This window comes from Opisthocomus hoazin, chromosome 17 (genome assembly GCF_030867145.1).
Source record: "Opisthocomus hoazin isolate bOpiHoa1 chromosome 17, bOpiHoa1.hap1, whole genome shotgun sequence".
Taxonomy (NCBI): Eukaryota; Metazoa; Chordata; class Aves; order Opisthocomiformes; family Opisthocomidae; genus Opisthocomus; species Opisthocomus hoazin.
The window spans coordinates 2,172,891-2,199,021 of record NC_134430.1 but is presented as its reverse complement, the minus strand read 5'-3'; the positions used below and the strand labels follow the sequence as shown (position 1 = coordinate 2,199,021).

General features: G+C 48.7%; 1 protein-coding gene across 2 annotated transcripts in view; it reads right to left on the bottom strand.

Annotated features, from left to right (window-relative positions):
• Positions 1 to 26,131, bottom strand: part of CSMD2 (CUB and Sushi multiple domains 2) — a 306,819-nt gene that overhangs the window by 78,839 nt on the left and 201,849 nt on the right. For both annotated transcript variants that reach the window (XM_075437890.1, XM_075437891.1), the window contains 10 exons: positions 23,703 to 23,872; positions 21,886 to 22,042; positions 21,313 to 21,504; positions 19,852 to 19,978; positions 14,121 to 14,323; positions 12,065 to 12,256; positions 9,451 to 9,589; positions 8,745 to 8,932; positions 1,457 to 1,651; positions 379 to 495 (listed from right to left, as the gene is read on the bottom strand). In XM_075437890.1, the coding sequence (XP_075294005.1) occupies positions 379 to 495; positions 1,457 to 1,651; positions 8,745 to 8,932; positions 9,451 to 9,589; positions 12,065 to 12,256; positions 14,121 to 14,323; positions 19,852 to 19,978; positions 21,313 to 21,504; positions 21,886 to 22,042; positions 23,703 to 23,872 (1,680 nt within the window). The remainder of the gene's footprint in view (positions 1 to 378; positions 496 to 1,456; positions 1,652 to 8,744; positions 8,933 to 9,450; positions 9,590 to 12,064; positions 12,257 to 14,120; positions 14,324 to 19,851; positions 19,979 to 21,312; positions 21,505 to 21,885; positions 22,043 to 23,702; positions 23,873 to 26,131) is intronic.

Here is a 26,131-nt window from a genome sequence, read left to right as displayed (position 1 = left end):
TTATGGTAAATACATCTCGTGCTCTCGGAGGTCCTCCGAGTCTGCTGCTAGCATTAATCACCATGAATTATTTTTCGCTGAATTTTCAACTCTGCATGACTGGATACAGTGCAGGAACTGGAAGGGGAGTTGCAAGATGGTGTTTTTGCTAGTGTTTTTTTTTTTTTGTCCCCTCATTTTTGATAGATTTTTGACATTCAGAAAATTCTCATCACTCTTACTGACTACAACAAAGTATAAATAGCATCCAACAGTGCCACTTACTATTTTCCAGTCTCCCTTATTGCCATATATATATGCACTTATTCTACTGCTTTGTTCAAACAAAACAACCCAAACAAGAGAGCTGCACAGACAGCAGGACAGATTTTCCGATACCATAGTCCTTCGGCACGACGATGAAGTACAAGCAGACTTGTCCGCTGGTGTAGTTCTGGGGATAATTTGGAGAGAGGACGACGCCGTCCGAGCCCGTGTACTGACCACCGCAGGGTGCTGTAAGAGAAACCCACAGCAGTTCTCCGAGTGCACCCTTCCCGAGCCCACCCTCTCCCTGCTGCTCTGCGACCCACCCTCGCCCGCGCGCTGCCCGGCTGCGCGACGGCAGCTGCCCCCAGCCCCCAGCGACTTCAGACACCGCAGCTCTCGCTGCAAGTTCTTATTAAGAAAAAACAAGGCTTGTCCTAACTGGAGTTCATGCCTGCTTCACATTTCATTATCAAGATGACGCCAAGGCTAAGGGATGCCACGAAAGGCGGTGTATCCTAACGTGTGCTCTGCACTGCTCCCCACCTGAGCTGCAAGCGGGGGCCTGGCAGAACGAGCTCCCACTCTTTCTGCCCTTTCTTAGCAGCAGGAGCCTGGCTCCAGTGGGAACAGCGTCCTCCCCACCAGAGCCTCTCCGAGGCAGAGCTCTCATTCTTCCCGTCATCACAGACTGACAGCTATCTCTTGACGCCCGTCTCAGATTCAGAAGGTCTGACTGCAAACCCATCATTTAAACCACTTTCTCATTAAGATAGAAGACAAAACAAAAAAACAAGCAGAACCCCTACGAAAAAACTGCCTTCTGTTTCCTCAATAAACTCTGACCCCGCTCAGGAAAGCAGACGCTTCAGGGCTTTGATTAGCAGGGATCAGGCCAAGCAGATATTGAAGTGGCTTCCTGAATCCTGCCCTGCAGCAGGACGCAGGTTTTGTCACGCAGATCATCTGTTCTGCCCTGCTTTCTCTCTCTCTCAAAAGGAGGTTCAAGAAACTTCACGTAAGTCAGCTCTTGGTGACCTCAGGTTGTTAAAAAAAATGAAAAACTATGAAACACTGAGAAAAACCACCCCTGTCCCCTTGCAAGCAGCTCTGTGCAAATGGAGCACCAAGCTCGGCACTCGGAGGAGCTGCTGACGTCCCTGGCGACAGGCAGATCCTTCTCTGCTCACCTCTTCCCCCTGAGCCTTACCTGTACAGGTAGGTCGAGGTTTGTTCCACGTGGGTTTTCCATCCCCTCCCATTATGCACGTCAGCGTGGAGACCCCGTCGATGTCGTACCCTCCGTCACAGTAGTAGGTGACCGTAGATCCCAGCTTCAGATCTGTACCCACTCGTGTGCCATTCTTAATCGATCCAGGATCGAAGCACGACTCCCGGGGATTTTCTGCAAGAGAAAATTGCCAAGATCTCTACCGGTCTGATACAGCTACTCTAAAATTCTGGTCAATGGCATCTTTTTTAGCTTTTCTCATCTGGGAATCTCACTTCAGCATATCATAAGGACTAGTAACGTTTGCAGAGCTTAGGTTGTGAGCATTCTCTCATGCTGCTGAATCTGGGAATTATACAGGTCAGATCCTGGTCCAGAACATTCTCCGATGCTCGTGTCCAGCACAAGTGTACTGGAAGAAGGAAGGTTTCAGTTCACACACGCATTTACTGGTACCCAAAATCCAATCAACGAGGCAAAGCTTTGATTGAACTATCTACGCTCGCTCTCCTTCCTCGTGCGGGGGACAGGCTGCACGCAGCGTTGCAGACCAGGGCATCCAAACGCAGACCCAACATGCAGTGTATTTCAGATGTGCTTCATCTGTCCACGCTATCTCCTTGGCACCCATCAGGCCTCTGTCGAAGAGCTGCCTGCTCTCGCCATGGAAATGCAGTGCCATGTGCTAGCTGCTTGACTCTCCAGATGTGCAGCATGGCTGCAATTATGGCAAAATGATTACAAGCAGTTAGACAAAATGAAGACATTTTTCTCTCTGTTCACTATGCCCTGCAGAGTTAAAAAGCCCATTTACATATGAAAACTCCAGTAAAGACTACAGAGCTGTCAGGACTTGGGTATTTCTTTCCTCCTTCTTCTGAGGGCTTTTTTCTTTTTTTTTTTTCTTCTTTTTTTTTCCTGCATGAAATATAATTAGAGGCTTTGATTAATCCTGCTCTTTTGTCATTTGGAAATTGCTCATTAAAGATGAGGGCTTTTCTGAGAGCAGTGAGTCTGTGAACAATTATAATGTGTTTAAGCATTAAATCATGGGCTTTTAGTATTTGAGGAAGAGGTGGAGGCAGAGGCAGAAAACAGTAAAGCCCCCAGATCTTGCTTTTGTTTCTTTGTTTGCAGTAAAAAATAGGATTAGCTCTATGGCTTCCTCTAAACAGCAGCTGTACCACTAGCTAGCGAGCCAGGTAAACAGGGCACAAGAGGACGTGAAACGCTTCCACCAGGAACAGCTGCCCTGAACCGCAGAAGCGAGGCCACTGGTTTTTCCTGGAACACCAGTTCCCTACGCTGGGAGCCACAGGCTGGTCAACCTCAATGCTCCTCACAGGCCATCACACACACGTATCGTCAAACTTCAAATCACCAAGCCACGAGCTCTCCTCTGTGTTAACGGTGCTTTCCTGCACAAACTTTGGCCAAGCCATTTTTCCTTCGAGCAACCCAGTTCCTCAAGCAAACAACAAGGTGTTCCAGTTTACTGGATCCTGGGAAGAGACACACGTGTGCCTAGAAGCATGATTACCGCCGCGTCCCACAGAGAGCTCTGATGCTCAAAACGTGATGGAGAACACTGGGGTTCTAAGATAAAAGAACTCCACAAATGTTTTTCTCCCCTTATTTCCTGTGCGGGATCTGACGGCAGGTCCTGCTGAGACCCCAGCCAGACACAACACAGAAATCCCGATTCTGGTGAGACATCAGGACCAAACAGCTTGTTTCAGTCACAGCTCTGGAAAGCAAAGCCCTTAGCTCTCTGGTCAGCTCAGATGAACGCATTCCCTCCTCGCTCACGCTTACGAGATGTCAGCCGTAGCTGGAGAAGCGAGCCTTTACCATTACCGCAAGCCAGTGGGACACTCCTGTCCACACCGGTCATCGCAGGCCACCGAGATGGCAAATTGCTCCTGGGCATCAGCCAGCCAGGGCACTGGGGATGAGCAGCGCAGCTGCACGGCCCAGAGCCCATGGCAGCACACACGCCATCTGTAAGTGTAAATTCTTCATCTGCTTTTCCAAAATATTTTTTCACTCCGCAAGCCCTTATTTCTCCGAATTGCTAATATTCTCTTGCAGACCCTTTCATACAAAAGCTGCACCCAGCGGCTTCCTTCTGACCACTTTTTGCCTCTCTTGTTATTTTGAACAGTCTCGCTGCCTTTCATCTCACAACTTGATGTGGCTTCAACCTGTCCATCAGCCTCCCACCCGGCTGTCAGACGTCTCAGCCCTCTGCTTGATCTCAGCCTCTGCTCTTGCTTTGAAAAATCATGACACTCAGTGCTCAAGTCACCCTGTCAACTGCTGAAAAAGGGCGGTGGCTGAGCGCTGAGCAACAGCCTCACTGCTTTTGCTGTGTTTTCCTCACTCTCGACTGCTTCTCTGTTCCCTCGGGGGTCTGTGCCTCCAGGGACACCGCTCGCCTTCGTGGGTGCTGCACCCTGACACACCAGCCCCACGCGGATCTCCAGCTGAACGCTCCTCTGCAGAGGAGCTGCCCCGATGGTCCTCAGCAGGAGGCTGCAAAGGGAGGCAGGAGCTCACCTTCAGGGAAGTATTTGGTTGCGTGAGGACAGCAAAAGACTCGTAGAAGGATGTGGGAAAGCCACAGCTTTCCCAGCCTTTGATTTATTAGGCTATGAAGCGAGTACAGCACTGCTTGTCCATTTAAAGTTAACTTTCTATTTTCACTCAGAGACTTCCGAAATCAAGGACTTTACCCTGCTGTCTCAATTAACATGGGTTCAGGTTGCCAATGTTTAGGAAAGAGTCAAGACAAAAATGTCATGAGAACTGGCTCATTAGTCCCCGGAAAGCAGAAATGTTCTGTGCTTCCCCTCTCCTTTCCCAAGGCAAGCTCAGAGCCTGCGTGAGCCCCCAGACCAGGAGGTCAGGCTTTCATCTGCGTGTTCGAGCACGGCTTCACCGCGGAGCAGATTTCCGCCCCACGCGTCACGAATTCCACATCTGCGAACGTGTGCAAGCCTTTAGTAAGAGCCAAGCTTTAAAGCAACCCCAGGAGAAGCTGTCTAGAAGACAGGGGTTTTTTATTCACTCCTCCCAGCCAAATGGGCTCCCTTCTCCAAAGGGCAGCTCCGCTTTCCAAATGCAAGTTGTTTTAGGGTCGAGCGTCATCCCCCCATTTCTGACTGTTTCAACAGCAAACAGTACTGGGTGTTTTTAAACAGCTTGCTTTGCAGTGGATTTTACAGAACAGTGTTTCTGTGAGAAATTTCCACATTAAATAACCCATAAATAATGCTGAATGTATGTTTATAAGCTCAGGATGGGCAAAATAGTTCTGGCAAAATAATAACAGATTTGAAATGAGGCTTGGGTTTGGGTTTTTTTGTTCCTTTGGAAAGGTGAAAAGTAATCAGTTTTGCTTCATTTGCTTTCAATTTCACGCCTCTCCACTGCTGACCCACAGCAGAAACAGAAGTACCGAAAAGTGCGAGACACCCTCCCCTGCCTCGGAGCACCCAACGTGGCAACTCCTCCCGGCGTCCCGCGCCCCGTCCCGCACCAGCCCTGCCGCGTGAGCTGCTCGGAGGGAGGCAGTGACTGACGGAGCTCGACCCGCTTCTGCGGTCCCCAACACCCACAGAATACAGAGCTGGGGGGATAATTTGGGAAAATTATCTCCAAATGACCAGCCTGCCCTTTGCATTACTAACGAAGCGTGGTCTCAATTTAAAAATCTCAGTGTATGAATACATGAAATGTATCTTAATAAAATTTGCGGTTTGCAAGATGCTGCAATGCAAGCTGATTATTAGAATTCAGTTCATTTCCCAACAAGAAAAGATGATCTTCACTTTAGAGATTCACCCCCAGCCACATGTAAAACAGTCTCTGGCAGCACTTTCTGGCAGTGGCAGCTTAAGGGCAGACCCTCATACCAAGGGGTCTTTTAAATCGATTGGAAACAGTTTGGGAAACTTTTCCAGTGGTGTTCTGTAACCAGGAATCTCCCAAGCATAACTAAGACACACAAATATTATCTTGGTTCAAAACATAATACATGTAGAGATACCGAGTCACAAACCTCAGTTTTCAGTAGCTGAGACACTAAAAAAAATTCTTAAGCAACAACTAGAAGAAGGGACAAATTCTAGGTAGACTGCAAGCCATCTTTCCGGTGTTTGAGCTTTTGGTTTGTAACTGTCTTTCCTATTTTGTACTCAGGAATTTACCGTTTTGCTTTGGCAGACTGATGCTTGTAGGGCTCCGGTGAACCTGCTACAAACACAGCACGCAGCTCGCACAGCAACGACGGCGCTCACTAAGCTGGCGCTGCGGACAAGCACGTTCTCAAGGATTGCAACCACTCCAACAGACCTCAGACGGGATGCCTGAGCACAGCACGTCTCCCTTTTCCGAGACCTAGCCTGAACCCAAAATCTATTCCCTACCACTCAGTCATCGCAAAGAAGAAATTCATCCCCAGCTGAAATCCAAACTACTGCACTTCAGCGTCCGCTGACCCTGGGAACCAACCCCAGGCTTCACGCAGACAGTGACACAAACCTCTGTAAATTTAAGTGTACGTGGGCAAAGTCCACTCGCGGTTTCTTTGCTGGCAACCTTTGTTTGATTTTTCATTCTGCTGCACAGCTGAGAGTGCATCACGGGTGCGAAGCCAAAGCCACGTGCCCCCCTATCAGAAACCCTGCCGGGGTGCTGTATCAGTGTGGCTGAACTGGGAAACTGTCTGCCTGAAGATCTGCCCTCAAACACCTTTCCCTGGCCCTGCTGCATCCCCACTTCACCGGCACTGTCACGCTCTATGCAAAAACTGCCATAATAAAAGCCAAATTCCTCCTCCTTCTCTCCCCGCTCTCTCCACTCCTCCTGGCCCCAGAGGACAGCTTTCTCTTGAAGAGCCGCTGCCCCTGAAACAATTTCCGATGAAGCGCGGAGGCTGTTTGAAATTCACCCGACGCTCCGTAGCTGCGGGCTAGCGATACAGTCCCAGTCCCAGGGAAGATGCAGGGTTTCAAGGAGGGACTGACAGATGGCTGCTGATTCTTTTCTCCCCCAAACACAACCAAAAGAGGACTACAAAGCCCCTGGCAATTACGAGTACTTCGCAGGCAGCTGGCACAGGTGATGTCCGGTATTTGGGGAGCGGCAGGGGCAGCAGCCTCTGTGGGCTGCGGCACTGACCCAACACCACGAGACGGCCGAGAGCAGACGGTGTCTTTGAACTGTACTTGGGATTCCACGCTGGCAAGGAGCCGAGCTCGCTATTTGATTTTCTTGCACACATGCTCTCTCCTGCATCTCTTTTCTTCTTCCTTCGATTCCCCAAAGTTCTATTTTCTGCTGCTTCTCAGACTTGAATCCCAGGTTCCTTTTAAAGTGTGGAGAAATTAATGAGCAAACTCAAAGCCTCATTCTTTTCTCCCAGCAGTTTGGCTTTGTGGGAAGCATGTAGGCGCGATTAGCACTGTAGGAGTGTTTAGGAGAAAAACACATCGCACAATCGCCCTAATTTAATGAGATTTCGTTTGTTAACTACTTTCTGGTTGCCCAAAAAGAAAGTGGGAAAGAAGAAAACCTAAGACTTCATTTTTAGTAAAACTAATTCTAATGAGAGCAGAAAACTTTTAATCTCTTGAATCTTAGGCAGTGCTAACTGTCTTTGTCTTATTATTTCGTAACTTTCACTAGAGGGAAATCCACCTGTTCAGCGTAACTAATAGGAATTGCCATTTCACTACCATGTAACCTCTGGTCAGGTAAATTTAAAAGCAGGAACCACAGACCAGAGACAGCGTACAGGAACAGAGAATTGCCCGACCACACACAGAAAGCAGCAGCAGCCCTGAAACCCCAGCAGCAGCCCCACCAGCCCGAGCTGCTCCCGCTCCCCAGCACGCAGCTGGGCCAGCAAGACTCCACAGCCTGCCTCGCAGCGAACACCTCGGAGGCAAAGCCAAGCTCCGGTGGCACGCACCCAGTACATCCGAAGCCATCCATGCTTTTTTCCCCTACTGCAAACTAGTCCATACAGGCCAGAGCAGGCTTGAAGAATCGTTCCTTTCTAGTATTTATTTTTTTCCCCAGTTTTTAACTATCTTCTCCATTCTGCATAATGCTGGCTCATCAGATCAAGCTTTTCAGAGCGTATTTTTTACTACGGTTTGTAACAACTCCATTCTTCCACCTACCCTACACACAAACACGGCAGACACTCTGCCAAAGCCTCCCTTTTCTTCCCCGGCTCCCTGAGCAGCAGTGCCAGGTCTGTCACTTCTCCGCTTGCTCCACCGACAGCAAGCAAAAAGCACCCAGGGAAAACTCCCACCACTGCTCCTGCCTCCCACCATCAGAGCTGAAGCCACCACAACGTTCTACTTCCTCCTCAAGCAAGGCAGGAAAAAAAAGGCGCTGCTCTAATCGCAGATACCTGTAAGCTATTCTGTTCATTTCACTAATTATTAGTGAATTTTTAAATAGATGCTTTAGAATCTTAAGTGAAGCAAAACGCACAGATTTCAGGAGAGCTCCACTGAGTCAAGAGAGCTGAGCATCCACCGCCATGCTCCTCGCCTCTAGACACAGCCACCCAAACAGATGGTACGCTCCTGAATGACAGCATCAGAAATTCCGACCACCATCTCGTATTGGACACGTATGTCTGCAACTCCTTTTCTCGGACAAAGCACTCCTGCCCCTAAGAATAAATCTTCAATCCATGGCAACGTGGAGCATTCCTAATAACCAGTTAACAGTTCAGGACACCAGTACTCTGAAAGCCCAGCTCTGCAATGAAGCAGCACGTTCTGCTCACTAAGACGACAGAACTATTTAAATTCAGCAAGAAAGATTATGCAGAATACAGCCTGTATGTAAATATATGCTTTCGGGGAATCTCCCTCCCGCTTTCTTTAAAGAAAAAAAAAGTAAAAATTTTCTTCTCTGTTAATGAAAGCCCCAGGTGACAGATCCTCAGATACGTAACAGTCTTGTTATGCTGCTCTTATCTACACCTTACGTACCCCAGCTCTTCTGCCAGCCTACAGGACCCCCTCTCCAACTCCCAATTTTCCCTCCCATGGCTCTTAATCAGCTTCAGTGGTAGCGAAGCCAACAGCAGGGTCAATGCCCGCAGCGTGGTTTCCACAGTGCCTAGAGCTTCTCCCACTGGGTTCAGCCAGGTGGTTTAACCTGAGAACAAACACAGGTAAAATCCCAGGTATTTGCCAAGCCAGCGGGGCCAGGCGTGCCCCCGGCCAGCTCTTACCTGCGTAGTCAATGACAAACCCCGTGTTGCTGACTGACGCGTCGCTCCGGAAAGCAAGGAAGAGGCTGTTACTGCTGCTCTCTATCCTCTCGGGTAGCTGGGAACCGTAAAAGCTTCCGATCAGGGGGCTGAGTGAATCGGGTCCGTCGTAGATGTGAAGGAAATCATAGCCAGGCTCCAAACTGAAGCTGCAAAACCAAAGGAAGAGCTCTTGAAGTATGAGCACGCTACAGCAGCCCCTGGAGAACAATAGGCTGGGGTCTTGATGGGCTGTACAACCACCCAGCTGAGAGACTGCTGCGGCCCCACAGAGCTCCTCAGCCAAGCACAGGACATCCCAGTCTCCATTCCACACGTATGGACCCGAGGACTGGTGATGCAGTCTAGAGGACAACAGCATAAGCCAGTGTTGCTACAGGGGTTTCCTACGCTGCACCACTTACACGGTTATCTTGTGTAAAAAAATGGGTGTATCAAAGAGGAGCTGCAGCTGAAGTATGTACGTCTTCCCCAAATTAAGGTAACGTCCGAGAAAAGACTTCCCAGGACTACGGGACAGTCCTACCAGGTTTGGTTTGGTTCCTTCAGAGAGGAGAGGACCCACATGCAGACCCAGCTCACCCAGACAGTGCCCCGCTGCTGGCATCCCCTCCCCATCCCCGCAGGCAGCCCCAGAAGCGAAATCAAAGAGCTCTCGGGTACGTACACGTTGAACACGAGGGCAATGACATAATCAGGAGAGACGGTCAGCTTCCAGTCACACTCCTTCCCCGGTGGGTAGGGCTCCGGGTACTGCGGGGACAAGATCACTCCCGCCGGTCCCGTCAAGATACCTCCGCAGGGAGCTGAAGGCAATCAAGCAAAGGGATGAGGCTTTCCCTCAGAGAAGCTTAAAGAGCAGATCAGATGCAGGAAGGGAGAAAGAGACACAGACACGGATAGATAAGGGGACAGAGAGGCAGCTGGCAAGGTTGCCTGATATTAAGATATGTATTGTCAGAGCTTGCAGTGGCCCTAACAGAGATGAGGGCTCCTACTCCAGACAGGGTACACACACAGAGCTATGGATGCTACCACAATCTTCATAAGATACACATGTGAGTGACCAGAAGGAGGGAGAGATGCTTTATGCTTTTCTGCTGCATTTATTTAGGCAACTGCTGGTCAAAGTCTGGACGGCTGCTAAATAAGTGCAAACATGTTGTCTGGGCCTAATGGCTCGTTCGTGTTTATTGCAGTCACCAACGCATTAAATGCCAAGTTGATTGAAAAATCAATTACTTCTTTAAGGCTGAAACTGCCTGCATATATGGCCACTATAGCAAATACTCATGACTGATTTATTACTGTCAGCCTTTCTGCAGTCTCTCCAGGAGGGTCGATACGCTAAGATTCCCCCCGTCGCTCAGCTCGATCCTCCCGGACCGGGGATGGGGCAGGAGGGGAGCACAGCCCGGGTTAAGCTCGGGTCTCTGACCCCAGCCAGCCGACAGCAACGCAGACGCCGGGAGGGAAACGAACCAGCACGGGACAGAAGTAACACATCTTGGAAGCATCTTCCAGGAAGGAGGGAGAACGTGTGTTTATCTTGTGAGCTTTTGTAAAGCCCTGCAACCACACGAGAATCTCCCGGCATCAGGTAAAACGTAGCGGGGCTGTTCTGTGAAGATCACAGTAGAGATTAAACCAGAGAGCCTTCTCCAAGGCCCAAAAGCATCTCCTTCAGCTGAGTCCAGCTGCAGGCTACTGCAGGCACTGAGAACTGTTATCCCTCTCAAATAGACATGAAAACCACAGCACAGACAGCGAAGAGTCTAGCTGAAGGTCATGCACAAATAACCTGGAAGATCCCCAAGCATCTATTCCGTGTCCATTTACCCTATCTTAACCATTCTGGTGTGTTCCTCTTCCAGACCGTAAAGTCAGGAAACGAAAGTATTTTTGAAAGCCTAAGGGAGATGACTGTTCAGCGCTCTCCGATTTCTTTGAAAATCCCACCCACAGTCTCCAAAGGATTTAAACTGGAAACTGGTCCAAGCCATAGCTGTTTGGAGTTGGGTCAGGATACAGACTTCAAACGCCCCAAACCTCTGGGGGTTGTTTCGGCTGAGGTTCCAGCTCAACCCACATTTCTTAGGGACTGCAGAAGTCGTACAATAAAGATGTGAAAATATATTTGAAATGCTAAACAAAACCATAAAATCCAAGCCCTAAATTAACCCCCATTTTCCAATTCAGGTCTAACTGGGCAGCCTGTTACACGGTTACTATAAAATTGACGTTATTTGACCACAGATTATTCCTCCAAATCCTTTGTCACTGAACAGAGGAAAGGAGCAAGACATTACTTCCAGCTTTGTCACAGAGCTTATGACTCCTGAAACAAAATTGCCAGACTTCTGTTCAAAAAGAACCCAACACAGCATCTCCAAGTCGACCCATGGGAATTCATCTCACTCCAAGATTAAGGCACCAGCCGCTTTCCTCTGATAGGGACCAAGCGCCCACCTTCTGGCGGGAAAGAAAACTCAACAGGAGACTGATGAGGTGGCCATGGCACACAACAGTACGGCTTCATTACAGCTTCAGGAAGACGAAAAGGACTGTCTCTATCAGGCTGCAAGGGTGCCACACTAGACCATGAAGATGGTCATTCAGAACCAAGTCATCCTGCAGGGAGCATGAATCCTGTGCACGCTGCAGAAGTTTCCTAGCTGGCATTAAATCAGATGTTAGAAACAGAATTAATTGATTTTTTCTTGCGTGGGATAACAGAGCATAAACAGGAATGAAGGTTACAGGTAAGTAATTTGTGGCTAGCATTTAACTGGCCAGCAAATTGCATGTTTATTGCTCTTATGTGCCTAGCACAACTACTTTTATGTGTTCAGGACATATTAAAAAGAATTACTTTTATGAGCTTCTTTTATTACTTTATGAGCTCAAACAAAATGTCAGATGGCTCTTTCTCATGACAGAATTTGCTGTCTCCTCATGCAGAAATTATTCACCCCTGACTCCAATCCTCTCTACCAACCTGAGTTTTAAAGCAGCCTTTAATTTTGACTTGTCAGGTTAAATGTCATCCCTTCCATTGCAGTATGTCCTCTGAGCTTCCAGCAGGAACTAGATTCTCACTGTCCCAGACACTCTGGGGATAAACCTCAAAAGTAGTTCTATGAGATGGCTACCCAAGACATACACGCCCTGCCATCCACCCCTTCAAACCAGCTGGGACTTGTCCCCTTCAGGCAGAGAAACCTTGCAATGAAACAGGCCAGGGAAGCCAGTGCAACGCGAGGACGGATGCGTGTTCGTACCTGTGCACGAGGGAGGGTCTGGCTGCCAGAAAAATCTGTTCTCGATCTGCACACAAGTGATTTTGGCCTCCCCTTGCAGAGCGTATCCTGGATTGCACTGGAAGACGATGGAGTCACCTGCCTCTTTGCTGTCACCACTCCGGCTCCCGTTCTGGGGAATTCCTGGGTCATTGCAGGAAGTGGCAGTAGAAACTGAAGAGTATTAAAAATACATATTTAATATATATTTAATGCAGGCTTACAGCACCAGCCGTGCTTAGACTCTGTCCTTAAACAGATACCCAAGCAATGACTTCATTCTCCATCCCTCCTCCTTCAGTATCCCTTAAAGTTGCCACATACACAAAAAATGGCTTTTGCTTTGCACTGAGCATCTGCCGCTCCAGCTGGGAAAGGCTCTGGGGAACGGCAAGTTCAAGTGCACTACACAGAGTGCAAGTTTGATGTATAGTTGTGCACATGCCTGTTTACTTAATAAGTCCAGACAACTACTGATCTTACACGGCATTTTTATAGAAGTCTGTGTCAGACACATGCTGCAAACTAAACTAATCCGCTAGCACTTTTCACTTCCCCTGAGCGGCAGCGCAAAGTCGCCTTTAGCCCCGTGAAGCATCCAGCCTGACCTCTGAGCCACGCATGTGCCTCCCTCCCAGCCTCGCCGCTGCGTCCCTTTGAGGTACGAGATGACACCCACCCCCCCAGCTCCTCCTCGGCTTCACTGCCGGCTGAGCTCAAGGTCTGTCAACACTACAACTACTTAACAGTACGGGAAGTCCTGGAGTAAGAGAAGTTTTGCACGCTTATATAGATCATTAAAGTTCACAAGATCCCAAACTGTAGACTTCTGAGCGTAGGTCTGAGTACTTTGTCACACCTTGTGAACAAAGGCTTTGAGCAGAAGCATTCAGTAAAGCCCAGCTCCGTATCAAGCAGCGGAGCAGAGCTTATTTCCTGCTAAGTTGAAAAGAGTCTATTACACCTAGGCGGTTTAGAGAAAGCTCTTCTTGAAAGAGCCAGAGGAAATCCCTCTCCCTCTCTCTGTGCCACTGAAGATAAGCAAGTTCGCAGTCCAGTCTGGTCCTTCCCGGCAGGCTGAGACACAAACCTGGCAAAGAAGGACGACGGCAGAGCTGTGCTGGGTGGCACAAAGCTCTCCTTCTGTCTTGGTCACCCCAGAAGGTCTTGTACCCAGCAGAAACCCTTCCCAAGGAGCTGGCCTGCTCTCCTGGCTGTGCAAGGCATCCCAAACAGAAAGCTACGGGCAACAGCTTGGGAGAGACAGAGTGAGCTCTGCTGACTGGCCGTGCCCGAGTCCCAGGAAGGTTGTATCATCACTCACCCAGCAGCCTCCCTGTCTACTGCCATCTCCAAAACAGGCATCTGCTGGTTGTAACTGGCCGTGTCAGTGAAGGCTCGTATCCCTGAAACCTCTGTGTGAATGTCAAAATATATTACCCTAATGTAATTGAAATTAATGTGTTTGCAAGGCCAAGTCTCGCTGCCAGGACTTAGGCAATGACAGATTGCAGTTGTGTTACACGTAGAGCTGCTGCAAGCAATGACATCCCTACAGCCAACAGAGCTTTTTGTGATCTGCATCTCAGGGGATCCAATCTGAGGGATTTTTACATAGACTCGGTTTTCAGAGACCCCTGACCAACTGCTCTCACAATGCCTGGGGGAAGCTGCCTCCATACCGGGGTCTCTGAGTGACCTGTGGGAAATGTGGTGGAAAATATCTGTAATTCCTTCTTGTGTATTCCACGATGTACTGCTCTACATCTCGCTGCCAAGTTCACCACGGCGAAGGTGACTGTAGCAGAGGGGAGCACAGAATTCACCTGCATTTCAAGGACAAATACAGGAATTCTTCTCTATTTGCAGAGACCACACCCAAAGGTGGTGGAGCAGAACAGCTGGCAGACTGCACCGTTCCTGCTCTCGTGTCCCATACAATGCCATTTGCTCACGACCAGTGTTTGCAGACAGACCTGAAATCACTCGTCAGCAAAGCCAGGTTTGGACAATGCTGAGGAAACCATTTACAGCCCACCTGAGAACTGCACAGCAAAGCCCTGCTTGCTTGTGAAGAAATCCGTGTTGAACTGAAGGATGACAGAGTTGAAAGTGCTGTGCACGTCGCCGGGCAAGCCGGACCCACTCATCTCCTTCAGGAGGATGCCGTTCTCCACCGGACCGTCCCAGATCCTTAGCACATCGTGGAACTCCTCGGTGTGGAAAACCATGAAATGGAGCCTGTGGGGCAAAATGGAGCAGAAGTCAGACCGCCAGCAGAGCTCTGCCTTTTTTCCTGACAGCATCAGAAATGTGATCGGTACCAATTTAAGGCAGCTTGGCCCACATGGCATCTGTTCTCTCCTGTTATCCGGAGCTCAGCTTGGACAAAGTGCTTTAGCCCTCTGCCAAACTTTACCTGTCCATAAAAGCCAAGATCTCTTAGTCACATGCCTCCCTAATAAAACACATCCATAAACAAAAAAAACCCGAGTCACGGATACTAATGCCTTCTGAGAAGTTGGGTCCTTTTTGCTGTTCTCTCCTGAGCAAGCAAAATTTCTAATCTCTCCTGAAAATCTCAAGAAACAAGGTAAAAGCCCAAAAGCTCACTGTGGGCAGTGGAAAAGTCCCCAGCCACAGTTGGGTTTACACCGACGGTGCTCAGACATTGCAACAAGTAGCTGTCACAGACAAAGGGCTCAGTCACGGGCAGAGAGGAAACCTGCAGCAGAGCGGTGCAGGGGCTGCGAAGGAGAGGATGGGGGTCTGTCCGGAGTGTCACTGAGCTTTATGACAGATGGACACAGAAGCATTGAGAAACTTCTACTAAACAGAGAATTAGCAGAAAATGCGCTGTGGTCCCTTCAGACAAATTACACATATTCACCCAATTCACACATTGTCCCTGTGTTGCACGCATCAACAACCTTGGCTGTCCTTTGGCTTTTTTCGGCGTCCTGCAAGGAACAGCTTCTTGTCGAGGGCCAGCAGCTACTGATAAAACGCATTGATTTTTGTTACCTGCGTTCGGATCAAAGAGTTTGCTCCCGGCACCAAGCTAATCTTGTGTATCAGGGGAAAAAACGGAATGGAAACAACCAATACCACTCTTATTAAAACAGCAACGTGCTGAAAAGAAACCATTAACGGGGTGTTAGCTGTCCCAGGGGTTAATAAACAGGGGCAGCAACGGGTGTGCGGGAGGGCGACAAACAGGTGGGTGCAAATTCGGGCTGCTGGACTCCAGCACCTCCGAGGGGGGAACTGGCTGGTACAGGAAAGGGTCTGGACACGTTTTACAAAGCTCTGCATATTGCCAAGCTGTATCTAGCTCAGCTAACAGAATAGCTTTGGAGAGAAATAAAGGAAAAGTGAGCAGCACGAGCCAGCTCTCCAAAACCCACAACAGGAAGGGAAGGAGGGGAAACAGAAGTTTAGCAACTGGCAATGAAACTGCACCGTGCTCTCAGCAAGGTATTTATTACGATGCTCTGAAGACAGATTTCCTTTCCTCACTCTGTGTATTTATAGTTTTGTCTGCCCTGGGGAAAGGGCTGCAAAGCCTTCAGTGCATGCAGCAAACGCTCCTCCGTCCTGAACTACCTGCAGCAGTGCTCCTTGGAGCTCATCTTCTGCTTTCCAACTAAAACGGGGCTGTGCCTCTTTGGCACTTCCACAGAAAATTCCCCAGGGAAAACCCAAGATGCTGGCAGGAGTCATCATGGTGAGGAAATTCACTCCAGACCCTGTCCCAGCGATGGACCCAAGGGGCTGGGAGAAGGCCAGAAGAGCCCTCCCATGCCTAGGACAGCCCTGCTGGCGCTCCGGACCGGACAAACTAGGTCCCCACACCAGCCCCTGGTGGGATGCTCGCCTCTTCTCACCCTGGACTAGGGGAATATTGTCTGATATTCTCACGATGAAGATCATGAGAACCGAGTCTCTCCCCACCAAACCAACCCCTGTTGTGGAAGGATGCGAAGCAGATGAATCCAGGCTTTGCAAAGAGCTTTGGGATCTTCCGCCATCAGAAGTACCATCTGAGCATAAGATCCTGTCATTATTATTGTTACACCCAAGGGAGTTATCAGCTAAAGGCCGTGATCCATCAGGGTTCGGTGCCTTTCACTCCTGCACTTCAAACGCCGGCGCAAGAGCAGGCATTTAATCGTCTCTGTTCCTCACTGCCACGTTTTCACTGGGGGAAAGACAACCCGACACAGTGAAATCAGGCTAACACAGGGGTAACTCGAGGCACGCCATTCCGAAACGGGGACTGAAATCTATAAACTGTACTGAGAAAATCTGCAAAAATAAAACAATCAGGTACTGGGTTTAAAACCCTGACAGCCCACAGAGGAAAACAAGGAAGCATTCGCTTGGCTGCTTTCCCGTTTATCCGGGGCAAACATAAATAAATCAGGTAGAATCATAAAAAAGAAAAAAAACCCACCCACTGCAATGTACTCAGCAACAAAATGATGTCCACAGAATCCCACAGAAACCAAAAGAGCTGAATCATAAATCTACCTAGCAAAGACCTTGAGCAAAGAGAAAAAAAGCTAGACTCGAGGAAAAGAGGAATGGATCACAGCAGAGCTGCCCTCCACAGGTGCGCTGGCCTGATTCCGTCTGCTTTCAGGCTACCTGGTTCTAGTCAGCCAAAACTGCCAGAGAAAACTCACTGCTGACGGCCTCAGAAACAGGGAGACGCTGGCAGAGACCGGGGCGGGGGAACGCACTGGACGGGCTCCCCGGGGACCCCGGCTGCCGACAGCAGCTCGCTGCCCTCGGTTCTTTTTACAGAACAACTCGGAGGCAAGGCTTCGCCATGAGGAGGAAGCCTTCGCGCGACACCCAGATGTCGCAGAAGCAAGGCACAAGCTGTCCAGTCTATTGGGATATCAATTTTACTAAGCAAACCGGCGTGCTCTGGAGCAAATCAATCTATTCAACAGGCAGACCTGTAACCAAACAGCATGATTTTTCCATCAGCCTGATTCTGTTCCCAGCAGGGCTTCATTTAAGGCAAGGCAGAGGCGCTCGTTTAGCACGCCATGGAGAGGAAGAGAGTTTTATTCTTGCACTCCGACAATCCCAGCCACACTCATGAAAATGCAGCAACAGCAAATCGGGAATGGTGGCTACACACACACACGGGACAGAGGGAAGATTCTCCCAGCTCAGCAAGGAGCAGAGAGGAGGAGAGAGCAGCTCTGCCCTGACACTCTGCAGAATGTTTGGCGAGCCGTTCCGCCCCGGCTCTTCGGAAAGCACCCCCACATCTTGACTGACCGCCCCGGGGCTCCTCCTGCCACTGTCACGTTACACTGGGATCAGCAATATCATTAAACTCTCCGCTGTACAACGAAACGCCGCTGCCCCTTCCGACTGCGTGTTCACTGCTCTCAGCCGTGCAAGCAAGCACCCAAAGGCAAGCTTCATCCGTCTCCAGCACACCCTCCCACTTCTGCGTTCTCTCCCCAGAGTCTCCCAGATAAGCAAAGTCATTTTAGTTGTAATTTTATGTGCGTGTGCATGCGTATGTTTGCACATGCACAAAATTAATCCGCCCCCAAACTGCAACCCTTCAACTTTCATGGCAATGATGTACAGATTAATTTTTCTATCTTTCTCTCCTTCCCTTCGTTCTGTGCAGATACAGCTTTATTCAAAAAGCTCTGGTGATTAATTTTAATGGAAGTTATAAATGAGAGCTTTATACAATTGCATCATGCGTGAAGAGGATTACTTTTTCCAATGGATTATCATAAAAATGAAGTTGCTGAAAATGTGCTCTCAACTACCCAGAGATCACCTGTTCTGTCTGAGCTGCCAAATAAAGGAACAGAAGAAGGGAGCTTTCATCTCTGATGAAAGGAAAGGTCACAAGGTGTATCACTGTACTACTGCCAGGCACCATTTCATTTCAGTCTTGGCCCCTTCCAAGCCTCTGGCTCTCCTGCGAACGCAAGCCCACAGCTCTGCTCGCCTGAGTGCTCTTCCAGCAGCAGACGGGAGTGAAGTTCACTTGCTGCAGCAGTCTCTGGATGAGGCAGTCTCTGAGGCTTGTTTGGGAGGGGAGAGAAAAGGGAGTCTCATGTCTACTTCATCTTATAGAAGTCTTCACATTCTTCAGAATCTTTTACAGGAGAACGGGCAAAAAGAGGAGACTACAACTGGAAGTTGCCTGTGCAGGAATTAAACCGCTTTGGCGATGCTCCTTCTCCTGTGCTCACAGCAGAAACCATCCATTATTGAACCGTACTGGAGAGCAGAGATCATGGAGGGAATTTCTGCATTAAGTAAAAATAAAAATACTGGCCATATCTGTCTCCAGCATAAATCCATTGACTAAAAGCACCATAGAGCTCAACATGATTAAGAGCCTCCGCTGAAGAGATGACGAGTGCTGATGCAGCAAGGAAGCTACGGTGAAGATCAAAGGGCACTGACAATGAAGGAGCACGGGACCGGAACAGCAGCCGCTCTCGGGTCAGCACAGACGTGGGGCTGACGCCAGCTAACAAGCACTAGAAATGACGACGGGAGACCATGGGAGAAGCGGATTATTGTCGAACAGACCTTATGATCTATGTTTCTCCCCCTCAAGTCCCATCACTCAGCTAAAACTTTACTGGCCAATACACTCCCGTTTTCTGTCGAAGATGGCTTGGCTGGACTGACGTACGCAGGTACCCACAGAGCAGCACTGAAATGGCTTGGCAGGGCTTGGGCAAACTTCAGCGTGGGCAGAGTGGCTGAGCAGCAGGGATCACAGATAAAGTATCACAGAGCGGGAAACTGCCTGGATTCTGCCAGTGGCTGCACTAACTTTACGAGCCAAATGTTCTCAATATCATGCTTACCTAACTGCCAGACTCACATAACTTATAAACAAATTACATTTTGAACGGCCATTTTCCAACACGAAGGTGGCAACAGAACAGTCAGAGAAGTCAGAGAAGCAGGAGGAGAAAACAATCTTTGGTCTCTGCACAGACCAGATGTTTAGAAACCATCTGGAGTCTTTCCTTTGGGAGGATAATTACATTCTTTTATTATTAAAACAATAAAATGGTGCAATTAGAAGATGCAGGCGAAGTGCTGTGGTCTCGGTTTTCCAGCTGTCCACTCACATCCGGGGACCCTCACACCTGACTTTTCACTCTCACAAACACAACGGGACAGAGCTCATCCCTTTCACCGTTAATTTTCTCTGGCAGCACAAGTGGGAGATGAACCAAACCCATAACTGCCTTCTATTGTCCTTTCCTGGGATGTGGTCTTCCAAGGAAATTTATAGATACATCCTCATTTTAGGATTATGTCACTTGGACTCACGTTAAACATTTCTGGGAAATTCAACACTGATCTAGTGGAAAAATGTTTGTTTCTGAACACATCCCATTAATGACAGGGGTGAAAAGCACTTACATTGTACGAGCAGGCAAAGGCTCTTGGACGTTATTTTAGCACAGTAATACCACAGGCAGCAACGGCCAATAATCCAGCATCAGCACCCAGGACACAATAGCTGTTACAGGCACAGGCTGCCCAGGGCTAAAAAGCTTGAGAGAAAGGAGAAGCGATGCTGCTTCTGTCCAAGCTGCCAAGGAGATAAACCAGCGCTTGTTCCTTCATTTTGGACTCCCAAAGTGACAGGGCATTCTCTCTACTTGCCTTGTATAATTATTGATCTGCTTCTGGAAAAATAACCTGTACATGGAAAGAAAACCAAGCTATAATAACCTGGCCCAACTCACCCTATCGTGCAACCAGCTTCTGCCTCTATTGTCCAAATACAATTCAGGTTGTGATCGTAGGGTGTTGGGTAGCCGGGAGACAGTACCCGTCCTGACGACTCTCCTTTGATCGTACCCCCACACTCCGCTGAAAGAAACATATGGGTTGGTGAGAAGATTCACGATGTATTACAGTTCTTACTTGGCAACAATGCAAATCTCATCCTACGAATACAACAGGGTATTTCTTGCCATTTAAAGAGATTCTTCAAGCCTACAAAACAAAAAGAGTCATTTAAATCATCTAAAGACCGAGTTATCAGAGTAACTCTACACTTCAGCACGCATTCCTGACACCGGACATGCTGTCAAAGCTTCCCTACACCTTTTGGCTCTGTAGTGAGCGAAGGCAGAGCCTCCCAGCATCCTGCTTTCCCTGATTCACACATGTGGGGTGAAAGAGGTCGATTCTGCTCGTGGCTGCAAAACGTCGTAACGATTCATCAGTGTGACAAAACGAAGAAGCCAACACACGTATGTACCTGCTAAATGAACCTCAAAAGAACGTGAGAATTTTGAATACGTTTTCGTAACATGTCCACTAAAATTCTTCAAGCTTTCACGTGCTCACAGACATGACCGTTCACATGTAATATATGTACAGCTAATAGGGCAAAGGTTAAGAAGATGCATAAATCACAGAAATTTGTCTTTTTACCTCAATAATCTAGGCTAAAGTTCAGCAGAGAGTTACTACATAAAGAATGGTCCTAACTGATGGGAGAATACAGCCTGCCAACATCTGAGCACATCACCTCTGACCAGCCTGCCGGTTGTTGAGATGTCTCAGAGGACTCGGTCTGTAAGAACTTCACCGTGTCCTGGAAACATGAGTTAATTATGAAACTGTCAAGTAACAGAGCAACAGCACTTCACTTCGATACACAAAACACAGTATCAGAATTTTCAAAGCACGAAGACATCCTTCTGGAGAGCTAGAGGTGAAAGAGGACTCAGGACTTAGCTGAGAAAAGATTGAGGGCATTAAAATGTCTGAGGATGTGGGATCAGAAGCCATGTAGCTCTCAAATGAACATGACTCTGAACTGTCAAACGCCTGGACACATGTTGATGTCTGCCATAATCAGAAAGTGCCACCCTGTTTAACAGATTCAAGTGAAAGGACAAGGACTGCAAAAGCAGTAGTCTCCTTCAGTGAAGCAAGAAACCTTCTCAAAACTGTGCTCAGAGCACAGCGTTTCATGTTAAGGTTGCTTGTAGACATCTTGCAGAGACCAGTGCTCCCAATCTGAAGATGCCTTCCATAGTATCCTTCTCCTGGTCTTTGTTAACATAGGTAGGTGCAGTCAATATCAGAGTTAAGGTCACATGTATTAGCAAGGAGGAAGAAAGAGCATTCAGTGTGATGCCCACAAGCAAAGTACTTGCTAGAGGACGTTTCAAAAGCAAGAGCTGTCTCACCTACACAGGTTGGCAGGGGTTGATCCCAAGCTCTCCGCTCCCCTGTCAGGCAGACCAGCACCCGGCTGCCTCGCAGGGTATAGCCCGGGTCACAGCTAAAGGACACGGAGCTGCCAGCAAAGTGCCCCTCGTCATGGACCTTGTAGCCAAACTGTGGGATGCCAGGGTCCTCGCATTTAATGAGTTCAAAACCTGGAGCAGGAGAAACAGCATCTGTTTTCATCACATATTTAACAGCCAGGAGCTGTTACCACCAGATCATATGAATATTTTCTTCTTAAAATCTTTTGCTAGAGAGAAAAAAACACCATATTGAAAATTAATACTTTTTTTAATTAATATTTGAACGAGATCCCAGACACCTGGTATCTCAGCTTCAATCCAAAATTTCTATATCACTGCTGCCTCAGTTGTAACAGGTTTGCTGGCAAAATCATCTCCCCCACTCCAATTTCACTTTAAACTACAAGATCCTTAAGGAAAGGACTGCTTCCTCCAGTCATGCAACGGTAACAAAAATCTACCATCACACCTCAGACTCCCCCCTCACAAGGGTCTGGGCCTAAGACTTACTAGAAAACTGCAGCTCGAAGCCTTTGCTCGTGTTGTGGCCGTCGGTGATGAACTCCAGCCACATGCTGCTGGAAGTGCTGTTTATGCTGGTGCCGAGCATTTCGGCGCGGCTGAAGGAGCCCAGCAGGCGAGCAGAGCTATTGCTGCCGTCGTAGACCTGGGAGGAACAAGAAACAGATACTGGAAAACATCTTTTGTTTGCTACTTGAGGGACCAAATCATCCACGAGTGTGCACACAGACACAGTTCCCTCGAAGCCAGTGAAATTTTCCCAACTAAGAGTCTGACTTGACGAGACTCCACGGTGCCGCTCGTCTGCGGAGCAGGACTCACCCCCTGGAGGGTCCACAGCCCTCTCCTGACCCTCCAGCGTGTACTGCACTCAGGGCTGTGTTCTCTGAACCAAGCTCTCCTTCCACAGGTGCAGTGCAGCTACCGGGAAAAACGTTTCCTCCCCACAGTGACTCACAGAAGTGCTTTGACCCCGCTATTACTTAAGAAAAAAACAAACGTGGTTTTTTTTTCTTTCTTTCTTTCAGATAGCGTGATTCTCTCTGAGGGTAAAGAGCAGCTTCTCACTGGTGGAGATTGATAGCAACTTTCCTCAGCAGCAGATGAGAAGTTGATGACAAACCCGTTGAGAGAACATAATTTCTTTCACGAGTATATTCTTTGCATTAGCTGCAAATCTCTCTCTCTTTCCAGTCATTTGTGAGCTGACAATATGTGGATTACACCTATCTCGCAGTGCAGAAGTACGGCACTTAAATCAGGACAGCGTTCTCCGGGAAGATGGCTTAGCACAGCAGCACCCATCTTGTAATACTAACGCCGCCTACAAAACCATTTCTTTGTGGTTAATAGAAACTCAGCCTGGATTTGTCTCCTCCTATACAGAGCCCTGAAGCTTGTAAATGCAGATTAAGCTGAGTATGAGAATGCTGAAGAGCTTGAGTTTGGAGTTCTGCGTTTAAATAGACTCTTTTGGGGACAAATCAGCCTTGATTCTTAAAAAAAACACAAAAATAACTCTAAGAACCTCGCACTTCCTCATGTGCTAACAGTTTGCCCTCTGCAACTATGCAGATAAAAAGTGAAGTTTAGCTACAAAGCAAGAACCCCTGTCGTTCCAACAAATCTCTAAATCTCAGAGAAGACTTCACAGCAGAAGGTGAACTGATACAGCAAAGATAACTCTATTTTTAACGGATACAGAATTTGTTTACGCATCCATCCGCCGACTGAAGCCTCAAATTACCAGCTGGGCTGGAGTGCAAAGGACATTCACCATGGCCTGGGGGCTGCTGCCAGAGCCTGCGATGAGCTGAAGTCCGGAGGTGCTGCCTCGCTGAGAGGACACAGCCAGGTTTTAAGCACAGCAAACTAATGCGCAGCGGTGACACGCGCTGATCAGACAGTGTCCTCGGGCTGGAAGCTACTGTGTTACGGATGTATCTCGTGTCTTGCTCTAACCTCAGAGGGGATACACACAGGCGGTATTCTAGCCCAGCTGCCCTGCCTGAAGTTCAGTCTGGTCCATGGGAATCCCGCTGCTGTCTTCAAAACAGTCGCTTAAGAACCCAGCAGTGCCTATGGGTGACACCAGCCCTCTGCAGGGCTGCTGGGGGATGCCAGTCCAATTCCTAGCAGGAGACTCTTCCAGAGATCTCCACTGCGCTGTCAGCGCTGCCTGGGCAGCATTCTCCAGACCTAAGTCTCAGCCAACTCCATTAAAATTTTAGAACCTCACTTCCCTTTCAGTTCTTCCTCTCACTAGCAGCATGGTACTGCTTCATTGCTCCAGACAGAAGAATTACCTTGAGGACATCTCCTGCCTCCAGTTCAAAAGTCCTGGCTTTCAGCTGGATCCCCTTTCCTGGCTGGGTCTGGATGGAGTAGATGCACTCATGGTTGTTGTTATAGTTTATTGGATAGTTGGGGGACAGCAGGACACCTTGGGTTCCAGTTACAGATGAACCACATTCAGCTATATAAAGAGAAAAAACCATGTTTTAACAACCACACGTATATTCTAGCCATACAACACATGCAGGTGATTCCTCCACATGGCCGCAGATGCTCACCGCTTTCTACACCCATCTGCTAACACAGCCGGGGACTCTACTGCCAAGCGTAGTCAGTAAACCAAACAGTACTTACTAGCACTCCTATCATCATTAAACCTCAGGCGCCTTACAAGAGAGATTAATACCCTCTCCTTATACAGACAGGGAAACTGAGTCTCAGAAAGCTGGCGTGCTCAAATGCTATCTTGGGACCCATTTCAGAAGGACATTCCCAAATCCCTGGAAAGCCACCAGCTGTTCAAAACAGTGCCTGTGTTTATGCTCCTTCCTGATTCATGAACCAGAAGGAAAATAAAAACCATCTTATTAGATGGAAATATTTCAGGTCTTTTCCATATTTATACAAAGTTCCTCCTATACCCATACACAGCATATAAAAGTCATGGTATTCGCTCACCAGCCAGCACAGCACACCCCTGATCGCTGGCACCAACGTGCTGCGAGTGCCAGAGCGCTCTGTGCAGAAAGCTATGCTTAGTGACACTTCCAGACAGCTACAAATGATAAAGCTAAGTCTGAATTTCAAAATCTTCCCCAAAATAATTTCCTGAAAGCTGAAGAGGGCAAAATTTGACCTTCTCTGTTGTTAGTGCTGCCCTCAGCTCTCCAGTTCACCAGTTAACCAGTTTTTTAAAGGACCTTGTGGTCCCCTGCTCCCTGCTTTTTCCTTCTTCCCAGCTTTGTGGCTAACAATTACATCCGTTCCCACTAGGAAAAGAGAGAAAACGAGAGATGCTTATGCCCCTCCGCTTCAGAAGCTAGTCACTCAAAGAACAACAGTGGGCTCAGGTCTTTCTGTGGCACAGACAACATTGACCTTTCTTGTTCAGAAGGCACGGGGCTGGGGACAGCAGAGCAGAGCCTGACGTGGGTATCCCTGCACACCTCCTGCCCGGGGAACTGGAAGGGCAGGGGTAGTTAATGTTACTGCAACTGTTTCCACCCTCCCCGAGATGAGTTTATGTCCCAAGACAGGTTATAAACAGCCATGATTTCAGAAAGAAGGAAATCAGGAAAGAAAGAGTCAGTCCTTTCCCTGTTGTTATTCACTACGACCTGCAGTCCGTCCCTGCTCCATTACATTCTGCTAGTGAGACTTCTCTGCTCCTTCACCAGACCTGCTTCCTTTTCTACTCTGCATAGTGTGAAAAGCATTTGATTTTGAGCCCGATTTGAATTCAGAAGATTTGTGTGACTCAAAACTTGGCAGAATGATCCTCTTCAGAGAACGAAGAGGATGGCACTTTGGAAGGTTTGATCTGTCTCGGATGCCAAGAGATCACAGTTTAATGCTTCTGGAAACCAGCAACAACCATCCCTCACCTCTGTATTTTACGTATTTCAACTGCAAGCTTTTAAGGACACAATCTCTCTCTCATACGAACCTGCCACAGTGCAAGAGGACTGCTATGGGCACGGCTTCACTACACGAAGCAGTGAGCAGACCCCGGAGCGCGTCTGAGCGCGAGGCGCAGCACGGCTGTGACTGCACCGAGCTCTGCCAGAGCTCCCCGGACAAGGCAAAAACACGCTCTCACCTGCTGTCATCACGGGGAGGAAGCAAAAGCCCACAGCACTCCCAGCCAGCTGGAGGGCCCACCTGTAGAACGGCATCCATGGGATGCCCTCCTCCGAGGACGCCTGCTGCCGGGAGCTGCTGTCTCATCCGAGCGCCCGGCTTCAGCCAGGACCATCGCAGCTGCTTTGCTACACACACAATCCCTCAACACCCGTAAACCTGCCTTGCAGCCACCTTGTGTTGAGGGTTTTTTGTTACTCCCTGATTAGCTCCCACATGAACAAACCAGAAGTCGTCATTTTCTTGGCCTATTCACTCTGAAATATTTTCAGCTGTAAAGCGCTGGCTCCCGGTTCCTTTGCGTCCCGGTGTTCTGCACGCACGGCTGGGGAGAGTCACTCCAACTCACCCTGAAAACAGCTTTTCTGCTCAGCTACCTCTGCCTTGTCTTCACCAGCCCTTCACAGCACGCAGCATCAATGGAGCTGGGGGAAACCATCGGGTGCAGGTGCAGCTTTCTGCACCGACTCTGCCACCCCTCCTGGGCCTCCAGTAAAGCACGAGGCTTAAGGAAGGAAGCAGCAGCAGATACACCGAGAGGAGATGCTTTGGACGCGACTTGCTCCTCTTCTCTTGCCAT